The sequence below is a fragment of the Vidua macroura genome, chromosome 3, assembly GCF_024509145.1.
Source record: "Vidua macroura isolate BioBank_ID:100142 chromosome 3, ASM2450914v1, whole genome shotgun sequence".
In the NCBI taxonomy this organism is placed as follows: Eukaryota; Metazoa; Chordata; class Aves; order Passeriformes; family Viduidae; genus Vidua; species Vidua macroura.
In genome coordinates this window covers 61,495,577-61,518,973 of record NC_071573.1, presented here as the reverse complement: position 1 = coordinate 61,518,973, position 23,397 = coordinate 61,495,577, and the positions used below count along the sequence as shown (strand labels likewise).

Here is a 23,397-nt window from a genome sequence, read left to right as displayed (position 1 = left end):
ATGTAGGATTACTTACAATTATTTTCATGTTAAACCATTTTCAATACCTTTCTTTTTAATGTTTTAAAGAGGCCTAATTTTGTACTTTTTGGCTATGAATATTATTTTCCACTTTGATTAGAGATACATAATTTTCCAGTTAAAGACTTGAATCTGCAAACATATAAGCAGATGCTTAATTCTATCTAGTGACATATTCACTGATTAACAGGGTAAAACCACTTATAAGATTTGCTCCTTATTTGTCTTTCAGGAAATGTTTTACACTCCTCCAAATACTTTGAGCAGCCCTTTTATTGAGCAAACTATGCCTGCAAGGCTACAAAGGAAGCCCAAAATTAAAACAGAGATATCTGCACATTTCTCTAAGAAGGACAGTTTTTTCCATTTAAGTTTTAAATGGAAGAGAGAAGGAAGAAGAAAAGTCATAGCAGCACCTGTTACACTGCCTGACAAACCCATCAACAGGGCGAAATGTGGTGTGAACATGGTCATCAACAGAGTTAACATGAGAAATGAGCCTCTTACAGTCAGAGCAAGTAGTGGAGATCTGTAATTGGAATGGTTGTCTTTAGAAATACAAGAATACACAATTTCTGTTGCTGCAAAAAAGGGCAAAGGGTAAGAAAGAAGAGCCTTGGTTAAGAGACATAAATTCACTAGGGTTTCAAGAAATGATGGCAGGTTGTCAGTAATAACTTCCTTTGTCTTTTCACCCCAGGTCAAAAAAGCAGTAAGTGCAAAGGTTGTTTTCAATATACAGGCAAAAAAATGAGTCCAGTTTAGCATACACCTAAATTCCCCTGGGTTATTCATATTACCTTCAAGTGTGGGAAGAAATATTTGTGAAGTGTAACTGAAAATGATCACCCCTACAGAGACCAAGAAGTCCTCAAATTCAAGGGAGAGTCTGAATTTTGCCCAGGACCATTGATGCATTTGTGTGAGACAGTAAGTTATCACTACAAAGATGATAACAAAATGAACCAAAGAACAAAGCTGACTGAGTTTGGAAACAATTTTTAGAGTTCTTATAAATATACAAGGCAACAGAGTAACAAATGCAATTACAGACCAAGTTTTCTCAGTCACGGGTACATACGGGAAACTGTGTGACAGCAAGTTCCCACTAACAACCAGATACAAAATACATGTCATGATCAGTTCCACCACTTGGGTTACATTGACAACTATGCCACCTAGATTGGGAAACAGCTTTTTGCAGCAGTCATTTGCAATATCTTCATACGTGTCTCTCACTCTTATCAGTTGCCCATCTTCATTTTCCTCATACAAGCAAGCAATTAGAATTTTGCCTGTGTAACAGCATAATGCTGCAGCCAAGACAATAAGAAGTAGACCACTGTATCCACTGTGGAGGAGAGCATATGGCAATCCTAGGACAAATATTCCCTGAAGAGGAAGAAGAGAGAGAAAAGATAGCACAAAATCCCTTGGGCAAAATGTTTACGAGAAGTTGCACCCCCAATCCCATCCTCCACTGAACATTGCTTTCACCCACCTGCATGGTGAAATTACTCCATTTTGCTAAGTAAGTAACAACCATGAGAAATGTGTTTATTTATGATAAATGAAATTACCAGCAAAAGTAACTACTTCTATCAACACACATGTAAAGATAAGCTGGGAAAATGAGAATGTGACTGAATGATAGAGTCAGCTTTCTAGTTAATATTTAATGCTGATGTGATTAGAATCACATTTTAGAAAGTCCATAGTTATTCAGTCAACATGCATATTAATGAAACAGGTTCAGTATCAGTAAAATTAAGCATCTGTAGCATCATCTGTACAAGTTTCACTCCAATTAAAAATAGCAGTGTAGATAGATTCAGTAATGACAATTTCCTTCAGTCAAAAAAATTTTAACAGACCTCTGGAGAGAAGATGACATTAGAGTGCATCAGATTATGCTTGTGCTTCCTCCACAGCTTCTGTCTGCCTCACAGGGCCTTTGCTCTTGCTAAGTCCACTGATAAAGTGATTTTTCTAACTGCTGAGATTCTAGACTCTGAAAACTTATTTAGGTGTTTAAAAATTGCAAAACGTTTTTTTACTAAGCAGTTTTTTTTTAAAAAAAACATAGTTTTACTTGTTGTATCTGGTAAAATAAAGAAGGAATTTTACTTTCACAGAACATTATGAACACTTCTTTGTCTTTTTTCCTTTCTTCTCTGTATTAAGGGACAAATTAAACTTTTATGTGGTTTCATCAGTTTTCATCATTTCCATCAGCACAAAACCAACAAAACCCTTGAAGAGTAGTTATTAATAAAAGCATCCAATTTAAGAAAGATGCTTTTGTGACATTTTTTTTGTGTTACAAACCTGAAATTAGGAATTGCACATGAGTCAAACTGGTCAGGCATTTTAATTCATGACAACTGAAGAAAGGTAAGGAGGAAACACTTGTATTTCTGCACAACACAGTTATGCAGAAATACAAGAAGTTCTGCAGAAATTTTTACTTTAGTATTTCTTACTGCACCCATGACATGATGAAATCTGAGTATTTTTGCTTATGTTTTTTATTCTGGCCTGACAGGAGGAATTGATTTAGAACACACACCTACATTCTATTTTTGACCAAACCTGAGTATTGTAAAATGCAGGCGAACCCAATGGGAAGAAATGATGACATCCAACATCAGTTCAGAAGGTTGAATGATTTCTTTATTATAACTATGCTAAAATACATTAATATACTATATAAAGGAAGATACTAAAACTACATACCTACTTTCTCTAACTAGCATATCTAACTACTAACAACTTGTGACCCTGTTCACAAGAATCCAGACACTGGTGGATCTGATTGGCCATCAGGCCCAAACAATTCTCACCAGAATCCAGTCAAGCAATCACCCCAGCTAAACAATTCTCCAAGCACATTCCACATGAGAAAAACAAGGAGCAGAAATAAAAATTGTTTTCTCTTTCTTTCTCTCTGTGCACCTCTATGAAAAATCCTGAGAGAAAGAGAAATGTGTTGCCACACCTGAGCAACCCTATCTGCTCTGCAAAACCTATGAACCCCTAAAGAAACCCCTCCCCACAGAAGGGGTGACCCACTCTTCTCTCACTTCCTGAGTGGGTAGTGCTGTTGACTTTCAGAAGCCAAAGCAGAAGAGGTAAACTTAATGGTATAAATCTTAAACTTCACCGTCCACAATCATGATTATGAGGCCATGTGGGGAACCAGAGTTTCAGACATGCTTCCGAATTGGTGTTTTCCCTCAGGTTTTATTCCTATCAGACAGTTTCTGTGAAGAGAGTCTAGGAGCCTATTCCTGATGGAGCTCATAAAGAAGGCAGGTGCCTGTCTCAGCTTTGTAGAGCTTATACCTAGCATCCCACTTCTAAGTGATTCTAGTACTCCCAAGCCTGATCCATAAGGAGAGGTCTGAAGACAGGCCTTTTTTAAAGCACTAAATAATCATCAACATATAAAAAGTATTCTTCTCCTCTTCAAGCCACAAAATTGCCGTTCTTTTTTGGGGCAGATTGCGGGGTGAGCATCAATCATGAAGGAAAGAAATCTTTAAATTAGAGCAGTGTTTTTTCTCTAAGCCAATGAGAAAAACAGAGTACCTATTATATGAAAGAGCAGCATTTCCTAATTCACCAGGCTTCCCTCTAGAAGCAGGTATATTCAGCTTTCAATTGAATCAGAGCTGGAAGAATTATATACATGCACTAATATATTTCAGTTAGAAAGGTCTATGCCTTTATGTGTTGAAACAGAAGTACCTCAGTTATTATTACTGAAATATTAATAAAGTCATTTACCAGATACATTTTATGGTTGTTTTCCATGACTTCATTTACAGCATTGGTTTTTTATAAGTCACAGATGCCATTTCATTTAGGAGCTGGCATGTTCAACTACACAGCTTGTGGTACTTAGTCACCCAAATCTCTCCACTCAATGTCTCCATTCTAATACAGGTCTCATCACGCAATTACCTTGCAGTGTAATTAGCATTTGTTTTGTACATGAACTTCACATAACTGTTCAAAATTCTACCATTTTTGCCATCAAGCAGTCTATTTTCTTAAAAAGGTTAGATATCTGGCTGCATCCAGGCTGCAGGTAGCACATATGTAAAGCAGCTTTTGATATGATGCCATTTTTAATCACAGCTTTCACTGACTGGAAAGCTACATTGTTCCCTAAAGAAATTATTTTCTTTACTATGAAAACAGCCCTTGGAGAACATTTGCATAACAGATTGAATTTAAAAGCATCACAAATAAACCAAGTCTATGAAAAAATCAAGATGAAGCCAGAGTCGTCTTCCATATTGACATAAGAACAATGATTTATCATTCAGTGCAGTTTCTACCAAGCTTATCTCATTTGTTCCATACTCAGAGTGTTATTACTTTGCTGTCTAATCTGCAACTGGGAGTTCAAACAGTATCTGTTGACCCTAAGGGTCACTGTATAATTAAGCTGCAGGTAAGTGTCAGCACAGGCCTTACCCACAATGGCTTCTCCCCTGCTGAATTCGGTGTGTTAAGGACAACCAGCTTCAGCCTAAACCAAAGCAGAAGACTTTGAGAGATGTTATCACAGCCTTTTACAGTCCTCCTCACAGATGCCTGCTTTTCCATGCTTAATTGTTAGTTTAATAAGAGCATAACATAATTCTGACCTCTAACATCTCCTTGCTGTTGTTTATACTAAATAATTTAATTCAGTACCTAACACAGACCACAGGATGATAGAGGTAGGGGTTTTTGGGTTGATTTTTTTTTTTCACTTTGTCAATTCAGACCTTATTAAACAAACCCATTTTTCACCTCTATATTTTTTTTTTCTTAAAATTATGTATCAGTGATTGTCTATCCCAAAGTTTAGAGTTTAGAATTTCTAAATTGAACACTTCTACAGAAACGCTAAGTTTTTCTTTCAGCTGATGTCTTTGACATCTTTTTTTCCAGAGTTTGTAAACCTCAGCTCTCAATTAGTAATGAAAACAAACATTGTGGACATAAGTGGGTTTGCAGTTTTTTGGATATAGAGCATGATTAGTAAAGAGAAATGAGAGAACACTGAATATGCCAATACAGTAACTATGTTTGTAGTAAAAGGACAGAGCTTTTTCTAACTTTCCAGGAACTTTTTTTCTACTAAAAATAAAAAATAGTAATAACAAAATTATACAAATTAACCAAAAATGTTGTGGGTGGTCACAAGAACTCAAAGAACAAATGTAACTTTTCCAGACTTCAAAACTCATTTTGTATTTGCTGTTCTGTTCTTACCTTTCCAAAGTGATACTTTTTGTTAGCACAATTTCCTGAACATTATCAAGTTTAAATAGTTTAGCTAAAAAAAAAAAATATATATTTAATAAATTATTTTACTGTCAACATAATATAGCAGGTACAGGCATCAGTCTGGCTTGTAGCTGTTCAGCAAATTTAAAGCATTGCTAAAAGTCACTTTTATGTGGAAAATTCCTCCTCCATAAAGAAATCCTTCCACGGGTGTTGATGAAGGTGCCTTTTGTGCCCCTCTCACAAGAAATGAGTGTATAGAGAATGCAGATAGAGCATGGCAATATTTTTCTGGTTCCTTGCTAGTGGAAAAGGGACTCAGGTAATTCTTGCACCACTTGTCATTGCACATGGTGTCCAGCCTGGCCCCAGCACTTGCCTTTATTGAATCTTCTGATCCTATGTTCTCATGTCCAAATTATGGCACAGAAGGCCTTAGCTGTGAGGCATTAGTTAAAAATGAGCAGCAAAAGGAACTGTTCCCTAAATTGCCTCATAACTCTTAGTTTCAGTATTCTGTCTGAGAAGTGTTCTAGTCTGAGTGATTTTATTCCCAACTGTTCTAGAGAAAAGTCAAATGTGTTAGCTCAAATGTTAGCTCTAAATATGCTCTTTTAAGGTGATCTGTTTATGGAATAGAATATCACAGGGGAAAAGCACTCACACATCTGGGGACAGAGGAGTTGGAATTTTTTAAACAATCCTCTGCAGTGAAGCATCTTGAGTGGTTGTGTTATTTACCATCACTCCATCCACCCTGGGTGGGAAGGGAGCCCAAACTTGCCCAACAGGCTGCATCTTCCCTTGTGTCCCAAGACAAGTTTGCAAGACTCGGGTATTTTCACCCTAGACTGAGGATGGAAGTGCACTGTTCTTTGTCAGTCACTGTGTCTGGGTGGAGGTCCTTGTCAAACACCCAGAGCAGCCTTAGCTATAGGCGGCTGGGCCAATGTAGGAGAAAGGACTGAGGGCTCAGCTGGTGACCAACCTTTGAAGAAATATCAAGGAGAAGAGAAGAAAGGGCATGAAAGAAAAAGTCAGAATCAGCTAGCAGCTCGTTGCCTTCTCAGAATACCCCCAAGCAGAAGCATCCAGGCATGACAGGTGTCACCAGGAATCACCAACCCACTTACAATTTGGTTTGCAAAACCCCAAAGAGAACAGGAATTCCAAATTACAACTGCACATGAAAACACTTTGCTGATGGTTTGACTACAATGTTTGAACTACACGCGTGTGTTTCCCACACCAGCAAGGCTGGCTGCTCATTTAAAAATACCTGGCATCTGGACCAGTGCTGAATGCAAAAAATGGGCTTTCTGCTATTATTATAGCAGTATGATATGATGAGATTATGATATGATATATGATATGATGATATGATATGATATGATTAATATGATATGATATGATATGATATGATATGATATGATATGATATGATATGATGCCTACACCTCAGGGCAGGCACCTCTCCAAGGAATAAAATGTGTTTAAAAAAATTGAAAAGTGAGCATGGGCATGCAACCAGAGAAAAATATCAAAATTCCTTAATATTCAGTTTTAATGCTTTTAGATCCAAGTAAAATATTGTGTTTCATAGGTTGTTTTAACTTGAAATATGACATTTTGAAAAAAATAAAGCAAATTGAAAGGTAATTAAAAAAATAAAGAAGATCAAATGATGGTCAGAGTTGAGGCATGCCAAAAGACAATGAAATTAAATGGAGTGAAAAGCAATGCTAAAACAAAAAAAAAAGATAGAGAAAATTGTTTCACTTTAAGACTTAATCATATGGAAAAAGAAATTAAGAAATGAAGAAGAATTTAAATGAATATTATTCCGTTAGGACAATTCTCCTATATGCAGAATGCATGCTGATATCCAACACTGCCAAATTAGCTCTGATTGCCTTTCTCACCATCTGTAGTTACTCCACGGGAATGGTTCATTTGAATCTGACTATGTTCCCCAACTATGCATTTGATTCCTTGCAGGAACATGGGTTAGACATAGAAACTATACCAGAAAGTGTCCTACCTGAATCTTCTTGGAAGAGCAGGAAGATAAATTCAAGATCCCTGCTTCTCAGTACAATTCCACAAATTATTTATTTATGTTGTTTAATGTTTGTTGCTATTTGAAATAAATAATTTTCCCAAACAGATGCAAGCCTTGGTGGCTGTGGTATTTATACACAGAAAGAACTTTGTTAGTAATAAATTTAAAAACATAGCAAATCCCTTACTCTCATGCCATGATAAGAAAGTTACTTGCTTGTTGATCTTGGTGGTCTTCTTCCTTTCTCAGCCATCACTGTGATCGCCAGTGATTTTGTATCTTCTTTCAAACCACTGTTGACTACATTGAATAATACTGGACCAGATGCTGATTATTCCCCCAGGTAACCTTGTAAACACTACTAGAAACTCTTTCCTTTGACAATACATATATACTGACAGTTATTTTTTGGAAACGTGTCACTTAGGCAGTTGTTAATCCATTCAAGATGTACGCTGTGGTTGCACTAATTTTTAAATCAGCATGTTGTGTATTAATGTGTCAAAATTCCTTTTAAAAGTATAAATATATTATTTATCTTTCACTGCCTAAATTACAATGTCATAAAAGAATTATTTGAAGTGTGTTTAATAAGGACTGTAAGAACTCTTTCTCCAGAAACATAATGATTGACGATAATTATATTTCTAGCTCTTTATTCTCAATCAATTAAAAAACATAGTAACAATTACATTCTTTTTCTCAGCATTGTTGCCAGGTTTCACTAGTCAGGATTTCTATGGTTTTTAAAATATTGTGATGATATCCACAGTCTCCTGAAAATTCCACATGTTGCAGCAAGCATTGAATAAGAATATTACCTGGTCAGATGTGTCTTTTGTTATGTCTCCCAAGTGAAAACTTTCTGGGCATTCTGCCTTCAAAATTCTATTGAGATACATTTTAACATCAATTTTAAATCTGGTTATAGTTAATTGTCCAAGTTTAAGCTTGGAAAAATTACGCACATTTAAAATTCACACCTACCTTAAGATAGGTAATTAGCAGAGCTGAGATTAATTTCCTTTCAGAAATGTCTATGCTGAGAATGAAGTGTACACACACTAGAAACTCTGAGCCTTAACTTTTCAATATCTTATGCAAAATAGCATAATGCCTATCCTGAAAAATTACAAAATACCACACACTTCTCTTGTACTATGAGCATGTCCTCCTGGTTCTCTCCAGGAACTACTTATGAACAGCTGCATCTACTTTTCAGAACTAGGAAGATCCTTAGAAACTCCTTTTACTATTGTAGGAAGTCAGAGCTGGAAAATTCAGTGAGGGATCTCAGAGAAGATGAAGGTGATCTTACAGTAGAAAATCTCTAACTTATTTTTTCCCATTGTTACATCCGCATATTCTGGTGTCTGTGTCTCAGTGACTTGGCCAGGATCATTTGTGTGCATCAAGGAGGATAAGGGATGCCGTCAGTCCAGTGCTCATTATGTCTCTGGTGCTCATCTTGGATAGTGATGACAAATTTTTGATTTACCTTCTATACTTCTGGAACAGATGCAGTTTTAGATACTTTGCCTCATTATTTTGTCTTATCCCTCATAAATACTAGGCAAAATTTCTGACTTTTAACAGAAGTGTTGTTTATCTTATATGCATGTCTTCTCAATACTATGTTCTGCTTGGTTCCCTTAACACTTATCTATAGGTGAATTTTTCTACCTCTCCTTTTAAATTACTTATATGCTGCTCCCTAGCAGTTAACACATACCTTCCCTTTTCACTTTGTTCTGCTGTTATTGCTGGTACCTTCAGACAAACATACATAGTCAGATAGACACACACTTCCATTCATACTTAATTTTTGCCATGCTTAGTATCTCTGTTTTAAAATTTTTACACTAAACCTAGCCTGTTTTTTTTTTTTTTTCCTGATTCATAAAAATTGTTTTCTTACTGTCCTAATTCCTGGGAGATGCATTATTTCCTCTCTTTGTTACTGTTCATAACATATAATTATTATGCTCACCTTTTATTTCTCCCTTTTGCTATACATATATTTTGTAAAAAAAAATTAATTGATACATCCACTTCACTCCTGAAGTAGGAGGGGTATTAACACATTGGTATACTATTTCTTAATTATGAGATGTGGCTTCTGGACATCTCATAAATTCTTGTTAAACAACTTAAAAGTTTCTTTCCCAATGGGCTGTCTGTATTTATTCTTCCTAATCAATTATCTCTCATAATTTTCTCCAGGTTTGAAAAATTTTGAAGTACCAAGTAGATATATTACTGTCCTCTGTTTTTACATAATTAGTGTAATTAGATCCTCTAATTTGTTCCTCTTTATCCAATTTAATGAGGCCCAAAAGAGAATTATCTTATGTTAGGTTAATACCTTTTATGTTACATAATTATCACCTATAATTCTTAGAAACTTCAATGATGTTTTATTACATACTGCATACAATGTCTACCATAGGTCTTTAAAACTGAAGTCACCAAGAACAGTACAATTTTTCTTTCCAGACAATAGCTCTAATAGAGATAATCATCTCTCTAACATAGAGTGTCACCCTCATTTCTTTTGCCTGTTCTTTTCAGTTAAACATGCTTTATGTAATTATTTTTAAATTCTGGCTGCATAGATCATCCCATCATGTATTTACACCATCAGTTATATCCTATTTCTTCTCTGCAGTAAGAATTTCCATTTCCCTGACTGGCTACCCAAACTCCTGACACAGCTCTACAGATGTCAGGAAAATAATTCATCTACTTTCCCTCTCACTTCACAGTTTGTTCATAGCTCAGCTAAGCTTGAATTCAAAAATACTATGAGCTGTTCTGTGGAAAACTTCAAATATTGTCTATGGCCTGCCTGACCTTAGCAGCAGATCCATCTCCTCTAATGTCAGTGAAAAATCTTCCTTTAACTTCAGGGATTGTTGAATTAGACCTCAGAAATGTTGTTTTTCCTGATTTTTCTTATTCTTTCTCTCTGCCAGTGCCAGCCTGTTTCAGCTGCAGAGAGGACAGTGACTAAGGTGTTTATTCTGTGATTAATGCTTTCAATTGCCTTATATACTGACAGAAGCTTTAGAAGTGCTTACCTGTCAATCCTTCAGGTACCATAAGTAGATGATAAGGCAGATATTGGTGCTCATGAGATACTGTGATAAGGTAAGCAGGTAAAGAAGCTGCATGGTCTGCACAGCAAAATGCATGTGTCCATTTGACTGACAGAAGCCACTGATATTTTTCTCTTTTTAGTGGACATATTAGTCTTAAGAATCTCTTAAAGATAAGTGGACAGAGGAAAGAAAATGTCTGGGAAAATAAGGGGGGAAAAAATTGCTGCTATTAAATGTGACAGCTGCTCCCACAGGCTTTGCTATTGGTTTAAATACTTGTTCCAAAACTGAAGTATGCTTGATGCTTAATTCCTCATGGTTTGATGGAAAATGTTAGTTTGCATAAATCCAGAGCTCTCTGCAAGAATGAACTGAATCACACAAAGAAAATTTCCCAAGCAAATTACTTTTTAGAAAACATTATTTTGCTTGGTCCCAAAGGAGAAAGAAGGCTTTCATAAAAAGAATGAGGGTTCTTATTTTATGTTATGTATCAAAGAGGAAAAAGAAATTTAAAAAGTAAGGCAGTTAAAACTAAAACAAACATTATTCTGAAAGTCAGTTGTGGTGAACAACATGGACTCCCTGGCTGCTTACTTATTTCTCTCATTATAGACCAGGATTTCATCTGAAGGCAGGCAAGTGATCCAAACATCCAGTACAGCAATATGCAAGTGAGTTCCATGAACTGGTCAAAAGAACTTGAAGGGAAGCAAAGGGGGGCTTTGGGAGACTACAAGCAAAGCAAAGCAGTGGCGAGTCAAATAACTATATTTTAGTGTTCACTGACATAACAAAAGGAAGAGTTAAAGTGCATAGAAAGTTCAAACTCAGGCTGTGAGAAAGCATATGGCTCATTAGGAGTTTTCTTGAATGCTGCCTGGATGGGACAAGCCACAGTTCAGCAGTGCTGAACTGGAAATGGAAGAAAACAATTCCATACTACAAAGAATTTTACATTGGAAAAAAACCTTATTCACCTCTGAGAGTTGAAAAGGAAGCCAGGTTGCATCTACTAGAAGCTGAGTTATATTTTCTGAACACTGGCATAGGATTTGTTGTGAATAAAAAGTGACTGAATCCTCCCCTGGTTGATATTATCCTGTTCTTTCCTCTGCGTAGACATAACCACCAAATTTAGGCGGATTCTTACTCAAGCTATTATGACTTCTAGACTTCAGTATATAAAGGGGAAATTTGTCTTAGAGCGCAGCCTGGGGAGAATATAGTTAATAGTCTGGATGAAAGACCAAAATAGTGGTATTCAATTATGTTTGGTCTCCAGGAATCAGTGAAATGATACAGAGTATCATACTCAGATACAGATACAGAGATGTATTCCTCTGGAATGCATTAGAAAAAAAATGCTGATTTACCATTAGGCTGGGTATACACAACAAATTTCTAATGCTTTTCCTCTCTTAACCTTGCTTAAACTTCAGTGGCACCCCTGAAGGCTTCCACCTTTAGGATAAAAGAAGCAGCAACTCATTTTACTGCCTGATAATTCACCATGTACAGATTCAGATAAAGTTGAGGTTGCAATTGAATCCACATAATGGAGGTGTCTCTGTCATACAAAGACATAATTCTTAATGTTTAACAAAGTAGAATAATTCCCCTAATTTCAAGTAGATTAGACAAACATTCCCAAACAGGCATAATTAATAACAAAGAATAAAAATAAAGGTCAGAAAATAAATATGAGTGAGTTTTATGGCATGCTGTGAGTAATCATCATAGAAGCAAAGTTAGATAAACTCTCATTTAAATAAAAAGAAAAAAATGAATACAGTTCTGGATTGTGAAACCAGGCATATGACATAAAAAACACAAATTGAAAACATCTTTTTAAGGTCTCTAGATGTAAAATACTTGAAGTATCACTACGTGCAGAGGTATTTCTCATTCTGTTGCACAGAGTGTGATAGAGGTCCTTGACCTCTACTGACCCATGAGAAAAAGGACTGGAGTTACAAAATAACTAATATTCCTTTTCTGTGTCTGTTTTGTTTTAGTTTCCTCTTTTTTTTTTTTCCCTTTTTTTCATTTTTCTTAGTCTGTAGTTGCACTGGAAAGACACAAGTTGAGGGAACAAACTGGGGACTTTGATTATTTTTGACACTTGATGAGGACCTCAGGTTTATTCTTAACTTTCACATACAAAATCTGCCTGTATGAAATGAAATAAAAACACTCCTTTCATTATTAAAACAAAGATAGCTAAGTATTTGTTTTAAAAGTTTGTATATAAAAAAAGACTTTTGTTTTTTTTTTTCCTTAACCGGAATTATTCTGATAGCGCAGAGAAAACTTTTCAACTTGATTGGATCTCTCCTTTGTTCATACTTTGGTGCTGAGATCTGTAGTGATTTCATATTTGAGAAATTGATTTCAAGACGGCATTTTGTTTCTGTTCCTTTCTCCTAAGTGACATTAATTTCTTACATTCAAATTTTTAGCAAAATCAGAATTTATTCACAAAGTGTTATTAATGAATTTTAGGTGAAAACTCAGGGGCAATAATTGAAGTTACTAAAGTGACTATTTTCTTTACTGTCTTTGGTATCCAAGGAAATTATCACTTCTTAGCATCTATGAATTGGGCTAATCTCACCCAACTTCTGTCTTAAACAGACGTTCAATGAATGAGTGCACACAGCAGCAGAAGAGACACACATGACAAATCTGCCTTGCTTTGATGCACTCTTACTAGGAATAGGATTCCTAACTTTTCCTTCCTAAACATAGAAAAAAAGTTAAGTTAATCACAGTATCACAGAATATCTGAGTTGGAATTATCTGGCAACTCCAGAAAGGATGGATAGAAATAAGGATCACCAGGTGACTACTTGTTCCCACAGTGTAGGGCACTTGTTTTAGGTTTGGAAATCTCCATCAGAGATGCCTATGTCACTCTGTCATCTCTGGAGTCAGGTGAATTTCTTTACACAGGCTGTGAGATGATGGTGTGTCCTGGAAAAACAAAGAGTAAGAATCTGGATAATTTGGTAACATGATTGCACCAGGGGAAGCAGGAAGAGGGCAAAAAAGGGCTGTTAGGTAAAGTGCAGAACATTAGAACATAAGGCTGTGAACCATATGAGGTAGAAAGAAGGGGTAGGAGAATATGATGGGCAGGAGGCTGTGAGGAAAAATGACTGGATATGAAAAATACCTAACTCTAAGCATAAGACAGGAACAAGGAGAAAGATAGAGGGAAGTTATGCATTATGCAGCTTTCTGATTAGGAAAAGAAACCTTCAGGGGGGGAATGGCAGCTCGTCACAATTTAGGAGATAGTAAAGGGTCTCTGAAATCCCATCCACGGAGCAGAGGGAAGCCTACAGTTTTGAAAAGATATTTTATTTTTAGCCTGAGATGACAACAACAAAAAGTATAAAAGGAAGAGCTCTGTCTGAGAGCAGTTGGTTTGCCAGCCAAAGTGAAAGAAATCAGCAGGAAAGTAAAGGCAACAAGGGCAGGAGTGGAGAACTCATTTTAAACTCCAGATTCCAATTAAATCTTAGGAGATTTTTAAGCCCCTCAAGGGAAGGTGGCCGAGGAGATGTCATTTGGAGTTGCAGAAATAATGCAGACAATGAGACAAGAGAACGGGTTCAAAATGTAGTGAGATAGAATAAACTTCAGTGCCAACTTCTAGAGTGACAGTAAAATGAGAGGAATAACATGCATTGTAACAGAAAAAAAAAACCAACTTCTTATAATCAAAATAAACAAATTCCCTATAAAAATAAGATATACTGAGTCTATATTGCATATAATTCTTATTCTCAATCCATATTTTTTTCAAGCTTCAGTAGAACTACTCACAACTGCTGAAATATCCAGATTTAGTCTGAAATAATTAAAGCAGAATGGTTTTAAAACTGAAAAGAAAAAAGTTCTCTAATTATCAGGGAGGAACTAGCCTGAATTAAACACGATTCTGGAGATGAAAACAGCAACAAAAACCATAATGAATTGAAATTTCTATGCAGAGTAAAGAAAAAGGCCTGAAATGGCCATTGCTACTGATAACATAAAACAATAAAAAATGTTTATTGTGGAGACTACAAAATATTATCTACTGGTACTCTTATTTGTGTCAATTCAAGAAATGGACTGAGAGAAACTGAAATGGATAGCAGTCTGTGTGTATGAGCTGAAGTGAATGTTTCCTCACTTTGACTCATATGTTTACATTTTTGAGAAGTAAATATTAAATTTCATTTTTTTGTTAGCTATTTAGTAACACAGCATTGTACATATGGCAAAACTAGTGCCACTGGCCAAGAATACAGAGAAACATTGCCTTCCAAGAAACATGGTGTATGTGGGGAGAAGATACACAAATAGAAGACAATTTCTTTTATTAAGCTTTGGGGGTAAAATGTTTTATACAGTTTACTGTGCTAAAACTAGGTTACAATATTTCATATTCAATACTGTGTATAATCTGTGTTTAGTGCTTTTTATTTTCTCAAATAGCTCCATTTGCTCATTGAAACAGAGCTTATACCATTTCAGTGAATCTTCTGCTGTCAGGAGTTATATACACTAAAGTTAAGTGTAGATTAACCATCTATGGATTGTGTAGAAGAAGTTTTGCCATGTGGAAAGTCTGCTAGAGAAACATCACTATTTCTCACTCTACCAGCACATTATAATAATTCAGATGTCCTTTACTTTCAGCATTAAATTCTCATATGCACTTACAAGTGCTGAGCTTGTCAACTTTTATTTCTTGATGAACCCTAGGGCTCACTCATTTACTTCATTAAAAAAAAAATAAGTTCCCTTCTGCAAATTTGCTAATGGAAGAGAAGGAAGTTTAGAAAAAACAGGAAAGGAATACCATATGACAAAATATTTTACTTTCTGCTACCTGTTACTCTATTCTTGCTGTCTTGGGAGGAATGTTATCCTGGGAGGAGTTATATGACTCAATATGGTTTATTAAAGTAAATGTAATGAGGTTGCATACATCATAAGTTTAAGAATAGGGGCAGAAAGAACATTTTAAAGAATGTTTTCTAATAGTGATAGCTGGTCAATGGCATATGGCATAGAGAGGAACGAGTATACAAATTATCTCAGCCACAGAAAGATGGTGAATAATTATAATAGGTAATTTAGGCTTTATTTTGAAAGTTAATTGTCAAATGCAACATCACAACAATGGACTAGCCAAATATAACAGATACAGAAATTTTAAGTTGCCTAATAACAGTGCATTTAAATATCATGTGACCTGCCATGAATTTAAAAGAGAAGGAAAAATACACCATCTGTTTTAATTCAACTTGTTAAAAATGCTTGCAGGGATTGATGACACCAAAAAGTATGGTAGGTTAATTTGATTTTAATATAGTGGCAAAGTACATCAGCTATTCCCTTCACCTGAGGGAGCCAGAGATCCTTGTTCAGCAACAAGTTGTGGCACATTGGGTTTTTCCATGGAATAAAGGGATCCTTGCTTTCAAGCAGCTGACAGTTACTTGACCCTTTGTTTTCAGTAATATTTATTGTTTCAAAGAATATAATTTTCATAATGCCACTATCCATTTATCTTTGATATCATATTTCTGTCATTTTCTTTCTTGGCCATCTGGATTTTTAAGATGGAATGCCAATTTTTATGGCTGAATATTCTAAAGGTACTCTTATCACATTCTTTTGCTGATTTATCTTGTGCTCAGCCCCTACAATGAGCCTCAATAGCTAGGAGAATCAATTCCTTATAGAGAAAAGAGAGGAAACTGAATCAAATGTCAAGGTGATTTATCACAGGCTACATTTAAACAGTCATTATTTTGTAAAGAGTTTCTGTAAAATAGGAAACGTTTTGAGACTCATTTTTAAAATTGTTTTCATTATTGGAGCACCTGGAAGGCCTTGAATGTAAAGGCCATCGTGTAAAGCAATGTGCAAACAAAGAACAAAATGATGGTGCCTTCTCCAAAGTACTTAAAATACAGGGGTAAGATAACAAGAAACAAATTGTCCTTGGGTGACTTCATGATGCTTGTATCCCCAGTTGTCTGTTCTGTTCATGCTGGATATTAAGTTCTGCACCTTTAAGACTGGTTCTGAGAGCAAAGTGGGGGAAAGAAGCATGCAGATTGTTCACAAAAACTGCACTTGCTCCCCCCCATCCTTCTCCTAGACTGTGTTGTCTGCAGCACGGAGAGTGGAAGAGACCTCTCCTTTGCTTTTTCGTTCTGTTTTTTTTTTTTTTTTTTTTTTAGCTAGCTGAGGCAGAGAAGTTCTCCTGACTGTGGCTTTTATTTTTCTTGGAGCTATTCAGACCTGCTTTGGACTAAAAAATCCCAGAAAAACACTGGGAACTCACCTGTGGCCCAGTAGGGCCCAGGACATGGCATTGTCCAGCACAGGAGGGACTGATAAGAGACTGAGTGAGCTGAGCTACACCCCACATAAAGGACTTTCTGAATTTGCCATCTCTTCAGAACTGTGAGAGGTTTTATTTTTTAATATTATTAATTTTTAATGCTTGTGAATACTTTGCTTGTTAAATAAACAGGTTTTTTTTACTTTTCTCCAAGGAAATATTTTCCTGAAGCAGTTGGGGGAGGGGCCGCTTGAATCTCCTTTCTAGAGGGACCCCCTTTGGAAGTTTCCTCCCAAATTTGCCCTAAACCAGGACACAAATACAGGCAGAGAGAGGAGTCGAGGAAACCTTGAGTCAATACCAGATACTGTGAGTCAAGAGAGCAAATGGCAGTTTCAATGTAGCTTATAACTGCAATTTTCATCAAAAGGGCTTTTCTAAGAGTATCAGAGGAATATCTTCATATAAGCTCTGAGGAATGCTTGTTTAAGTATTTACCAAATTGAAAATGGTATTGTAACTGGAAGAAGAGAGATCAAAGTCAATAAAAACAGGAAGAATAATGGTAGATTATTATAGAAAAGATGAGCAATTTACATTTGATTTGATTATATGGTTGAAGAGTTTCTTGCAAGAGCTAGTGGTCTCATGAGTTATGGAACTGCATCAGCTTTCCAGGTGGGTATGCATGGAGTGAGCTTAAAAAGAGTGGGTTCTCTGCTTGTTTTTTTTACTTTTGTTGAGGTTGGGATTGAAGGCATTTGAGATGGTATTTCATGTTCGGACTTAGGTGTTTATTATTTTTTATCAGTAAAACAGTCTCATAACTATGAGTTCTGCAGCTTTTTATTAGTAAGGTACAAAATGGCTATCTCTTGTTACAAGGTCTTTTAAGACTAAACTATCTAATTAAGAAATGACACCTAGATTATTTTCCCTTTTAATTCAATAACTGATCCCTCGAAGCCCACAATGCGGACTTTTCTGTCTAATTACCAAACATCACCCAGACCTATGAAGAAGAAGGAAGAAGAAGGTGAAGAAGAGCAACTTGCCTGTGCCTTAAAACCTCCATCTTGCTTCATATTTATTTCTATATTCTAAAACCCCAAACTCTAATTTTTTCACCCTGTGATATTACACACTTCTAACTAACTACACGCCCAGAGTCCCAGTGCTGTTAATCAATTTTGGAAGTTTTCTCCACAGCCACAGGTCAAATGCAGTTCTCTCTTGTGAGTCTGTGCCTTTCAGCATAGAAAGTTTAAAATTCTCAGCATCCAGAATTCCAACAAGAAAGGTTAGGGAAAAGTGTGTTACTGTGGCCCAGACAGGGAATTATAAGTGCTCAGATCAGTTTTAGCCTTGTGGATTGGTAAACCAGACTATGTATTAGTGTGGTTTTACAGTAAAAATAAGCAGGACATGGATCTAGTCTGAATGTGAGGATGTAGAAAGAGGACTGAAAGATAGTGCCAGATGATAGGCCTGCATGGTAGCAAGGACAAGGACTTAGGCAGCGAAGAAATTCTGATGTGGGCAGACACTGGATAGAAGACAAGGAGCTCTGTTCAGCTGCTTGACTGCTGGAAAGGCAGACCAGTATTTTATGTATGCAGCAGCAGGATCTAAACAAGATGTGAGCTTGAAATGGCCCAGGAAAACACACTCTGCTTCAGTTCCACACTCCCACAGGTGGGGAAGGATGTGGTGTCTATCAGCTGTGTCTGTAGAGCCCCAAGAGCCTGACCCTGCTGCAAGTAATAACCTCAGGGAGGAAGGCACAAGGTAGACATTCAGAAAAGACTGTCATCATTAGCTGTGTGACCCCGTTAGGGACAGCAGTACAGAGAAGAGAAAGCTGGTAGTGATCTTATGCATTAATTCATGTAAGACTTTTCCCTATTAAAATTGTTTCAGTGAAAAGTAAAAAGAATGGTGTAGTGTGTGTGTGCTTCTAAGTTATCTGTGCACCAATGCAAAGCTTTTTAGGCATTAACACCACCAGAGCTGGCCATCTCCAGGGCGCTTTGGAGGTTCCCTAATGATGAAATGAAAACAAAAAAAGAGGCCTGGGAGCAGGAGGCACAATGTTCAGGTTTCTGAGGTACTTACATCTACCATTTATTTTATATATATTATGGGAGAAATGGAAATGAACACACCCTTTTTGTAAATATATGTAAATGAGCAAGTAAATCAAACTCTGTCACTTGACAGACTGTCTATTAAGCTCTAGCAACACCACTAATAGTAGTTGGCCTTTGAATAATGGCAGGATTTAAAGCTCTTAGATGGAGAAGTACTTAAGCTGAGTGAGATATAAAATAGTTCAAATACTGTCAGACTCTTCCAGTGCATCCACCCAAGGAATTCTGCTAGTGTTGGAGGCAGTACTGCACCTTGCAGGTACTGGAGCAAGGTGTTGGACCCAAGGATGACTCCTTATGGCTCCCTTTCATCTCAGGATCTTCTGTTATTCTAAGATTCTATGTCCTCACTAGGGACATCTGTTGGCAAGATGAATTTGGCAGCATGCTAAAACAACTTGCAAATTGCAATTAATGCAAAAGTTCATGTTTTTACTTGTTGGAAAGTACTTCTATAAGGAAAAGAGTTGAGCTGGTCTCTCCCAGTTTACTTGCCACACTACTGTGTGCTTACTTGCTAGTTCTTTTGTCCTTTTATATGCACACAATTTCTATTAACAGCTGCTTCATGTAGGAGGACTCACATCTATAAAATATGCATTCTAAAAGACTAATAGTAGTAGATTTTCCAGATGAAATGATTTTCAAATTTATATGACAACTGAACAGTCAACAAGAAGTCTTCACTTACAAGAAATAGCCACTTGCAAACTCTCCAGCACTTTCTTTACCAGACTGTGACAAACTGAACATCAACCCCAGGATAAGTATACTATGTATTGAAGTGACTTCATTGCTATTAGGAGTAAACTGAAGATAATAGGGTGGCTTTGACATTTAGATACCGAAATACAGAGATTTCAAAACTATAAAGCAGAAGAGTTTCTGCTAAAGTTCTTGGAAATTATAGATAATTGCTATACATGGCTAAAAAATCAAGTGCCAAATATATACTTTCTTGAAATGTAAGGCTATAATTTGAGGTTGTGAACAGAATTATTCATATTTCTTTAAGCTCAGCAGTGCTTCTGGCTATTGTTATCAAAGTAATGAAACATTAGACAGGTATGTCTGTAAAACTCAGGTAAAAATCTGTTAAAGATATAAAATAAGGTATTGGTTATAAATAAATATTTTAAAATATATTTATCTTACACTCAGTGGAATCAAGATATTCAGATGTAAAACTGAGGTTGCATATTAAATTCCATGGGTTTTATGAGTGTTATACTTTAGAATGTTTCCCTCTTATCTCATATGAGATAAAAATCACATATGCTAATAAGCTTAAAATAGTTCAATATAATAAATTATATAATAATGCATATCAGTCATAGACAAAATACTGAGACTATTAGAATTATTTATGAAGAAGACACAGAGAGAGACACCTCCTGTGACTCTTGTGACTCATCTGTTAAGAAATGCAATTTTGAACACATGGTGAGGATAAGCATGATCTAAGTACTGCTTTAACTTCTAAAGATATTTTAATATGTCATTTTAACACCTAAAAGGCTTAAAGAATTGCAATATTTTGTTCTTGTGCAACCCATGCATTTTTTTTCTGGGCTTCAGCAACTAGTATGGTGCTTTCTGAACCAGTAGTCCATATGTTGGGACTATCTGTATGTCCAAGGAATAATTTTGTGGACTAGTTATGTTATATCACAGTTTCTATTTGATGGAAAATCTGATATGGAGTGGCTTAGGAAAACTGATCTGACTCTCCTAAAGTTTCCATAATAGCTACAGTAGACTATGCTGATGTAAATCCACTCAACAGTCCCTCCTTCATACCTGATCATTGCCCAAATAATGTGATGACATAAAAGTCAAAACTTACAAATCAGCAACTTATATCCCATGAGAATGATCCAAATATTTATTCCTGGGATAATGTTTGATAAGCCACCTCTCTATATTTAGGAGTTCTGTCTTCATAACATTTTTTAGTATTTGCAGCTGACCAAGGAAAAAGCAGACTGATGAAGTGCATTGTCTAATGCGATTTATGGGAATGGCAGTTAGTTAACTCAAAACCAGTCTTCTGCACTGCGCTTACATGTCAAATAAAGAGATTTCTCTGAATTAGATGTTATTTCTTTGTTGCAGGATAACACATTTTTGATATAGAGCTTTTGTGATATGAAATAGGGTTGGGAATAGAGAAGATATATATCCTGAATGCAGCCTTCTCTGTACTATATGAATATGTGCACAAAAGAAACCTACCACAGGGTCTGAACTGAAATAAAACATTATACAAAGTAGTGATGTATGTCTGGAATATTTTTTCCCCTCAAGAAAAAATCAGAAGGGAAAACCAGGGCACAAACATTAGTTACAGAGTCTTCTCCCCTAAAATATATGTTTTATCAATTGCATTGCATAATGGTGACATTCTCTAATAGAAAAAACAGATCTGAACTTAGATGGCTCTCACCAGGCTTTTTTGGGGTCTTCACTTCTGGCTATAAGGGTTTGTGGTTGCAAGCCTTGGAAAAATAAATTTGTCATTACTGCCAGGGCATTTCAGCTAAAATCATATTCACTACTTGGAATTTTTATGTGCGCCACAATAGTCCTAGTATCATAAAATTTTACTTTGTGCTGTCATTTTTTGACGTTTCATTTGGAAACTTGAATTACTTTCTGCTCCTAGTTTAGATATCAGCATTGGGCATCTCCCTTCAACTCTCAGTACTGCATCTTGATAGGAAATGCAGAAGTTAGTTTCTCTTAGATGTCTATAATTCAGTTCAGAGCATGACTTAAGCTTCAATGCATATACCTTCAGCTTCAATATATAATGTATAATTCAAGGAAGTTACTGCTTTGTGCTCGAGAAAAGATTGACCCTTGTTCTCATGTCTGGAAAATAAATACTTAAGATCAAGTGCTGCAGTTAAAATCCAAGTAGCTATTTATCCAAACATGGCAAAATAATTTAAGGTTCATGATGAGAGAATTTATATCATTATACATCTAATGACCTGCTTTCTAAGCACATGAGTGGGTACATATTTATATTTAGAAAATGCTTAAATTTTGTGTCAGTAAACCTTAATGTGAGGGGTGTTTAGACACCCCTCAGATGTTTGCCTTTATGTCTTCAGAGTCATGTCTGCTAATTCTGTTCTTCAGCATCAACGTGTTTTCCAGTTAAGTATTTAGGAGCTGCAGTTACCTAAGTTAAAATGAACTATATTGGAACCCAGTACAGAAATATGGTTATAAAGGCATGAAGTGAATGATACATGGATATTCAGGTTTTAAAATTATGATTACTGAAATCTTGAGTATTTTCTAAACTAATGTATAATATACAGAATATAAATATAATGAGAATAGTTACAATAACTACTGAAATAATTGGTAATTTATTATTGACACATTGAAAAATAATGATTAATAAGTAAGTATTTAAGTAATTTAAGTACTGTTATTCTTAGAAGCACTTACAGTAGTCAAGCACCCTATTGTGTTTCTCTGATCATGGAATAAGAACATTTCACCTGCTGCAGGTATTTCTAATCTTTGTACAACCTAATTTTTGGCAAAAGGAAAGATATGAATGTTGGCAACATTGGTTATCAGGTGCATTGAAGCAAAGAGAACGTTCACTATGATTTCACAGCATCATTTTAGTTGGAAAATACTCTAAGATCAACAAGTCCAGCCTTTGACTGATCACTACCTTGCCACCAAGACCGTGACACTAAGTGCCATGTCCAGTTGTTTCTTGAACACCTTCAGAGATGGTGACTCCATCACCTCACTGGGCAGTCTGTTCTAAGGCTTACCAAGCCTTTCAGTGAAGAAATAATCCCTAATGTTCAACCTGAACCTTCCCTGGCACACCTTGAGGCTTGCACTCTCATTCTGTCACTGCTTGCCTGGGTAGCCTCACGCAGCTACAACTGAATTTCAGGTAGGTGTAGAAAGTCACAAAGTCTCCTCTGAGCCTCCTTTTCTCCAGGAAAAACACCCCCAGCTCCCTCAGCTGCTTCTCGCAGGACTTGTGCTCCAGACCCTTCCCCAGCTCTGTTACCGTTCTCTGAGCATGCTTCAGCACCTCAATGTCTGTCTTGTAGTGAGGAGCCCAGATCTGAACACAGGATTTGAGGTGTGGCTCCCCCATGTACAGTACAGTACAGTACGAGTACAGAGGGACAATCACTGGCCTGGTCCTGCTGGTCACACTATTGCTTATACAGTCCAGAAGGCCATTGGCCTTCTTGGCCGCCTGGGCACAGCTGGCTCATGTTCAGCCACTGTTGACCAGCCCCCCCTTGGTCCTTTTTTCCTGGGCTGCTTTCCAGCCAGATTTGATACATCATGTTTTACCAAACACTCAGAGAAAAAATGTGTAATTATATTAGTCTGTATTTTACAGATTGTTCAGGCATCATAGTACAGA

General features: G+C 36.3%; 1 protein-coding gene across 1 annotated transcript; it reads right to left on the bottom strand.

Moving 5' to 3' along the window:
* Positions 1 to 261: 261 nt before the first annotated feature.
* On the bottom strand, positions 262 to 1,567 carry LOC128805481 (vesicular inhibitory amino acid transporter-like). Its single transcript, XM_053974208.1, has 2 exons — positions 1,523 to 1,567; positions 262 to 1,413 (listed from the first exon to the last, which is right to left on the bottom strand). The coding sequence occupies exons 1-2, from the start codon at positions 1,565 to 1,567 to the stop codon at positions 262 to 264; spliced, it is 1,197 nt and encodes a 398-aa protein (XP_053830183.1).
* Positions 1,568 to 23,397: the final 21,830 nt, after the last annotated feature.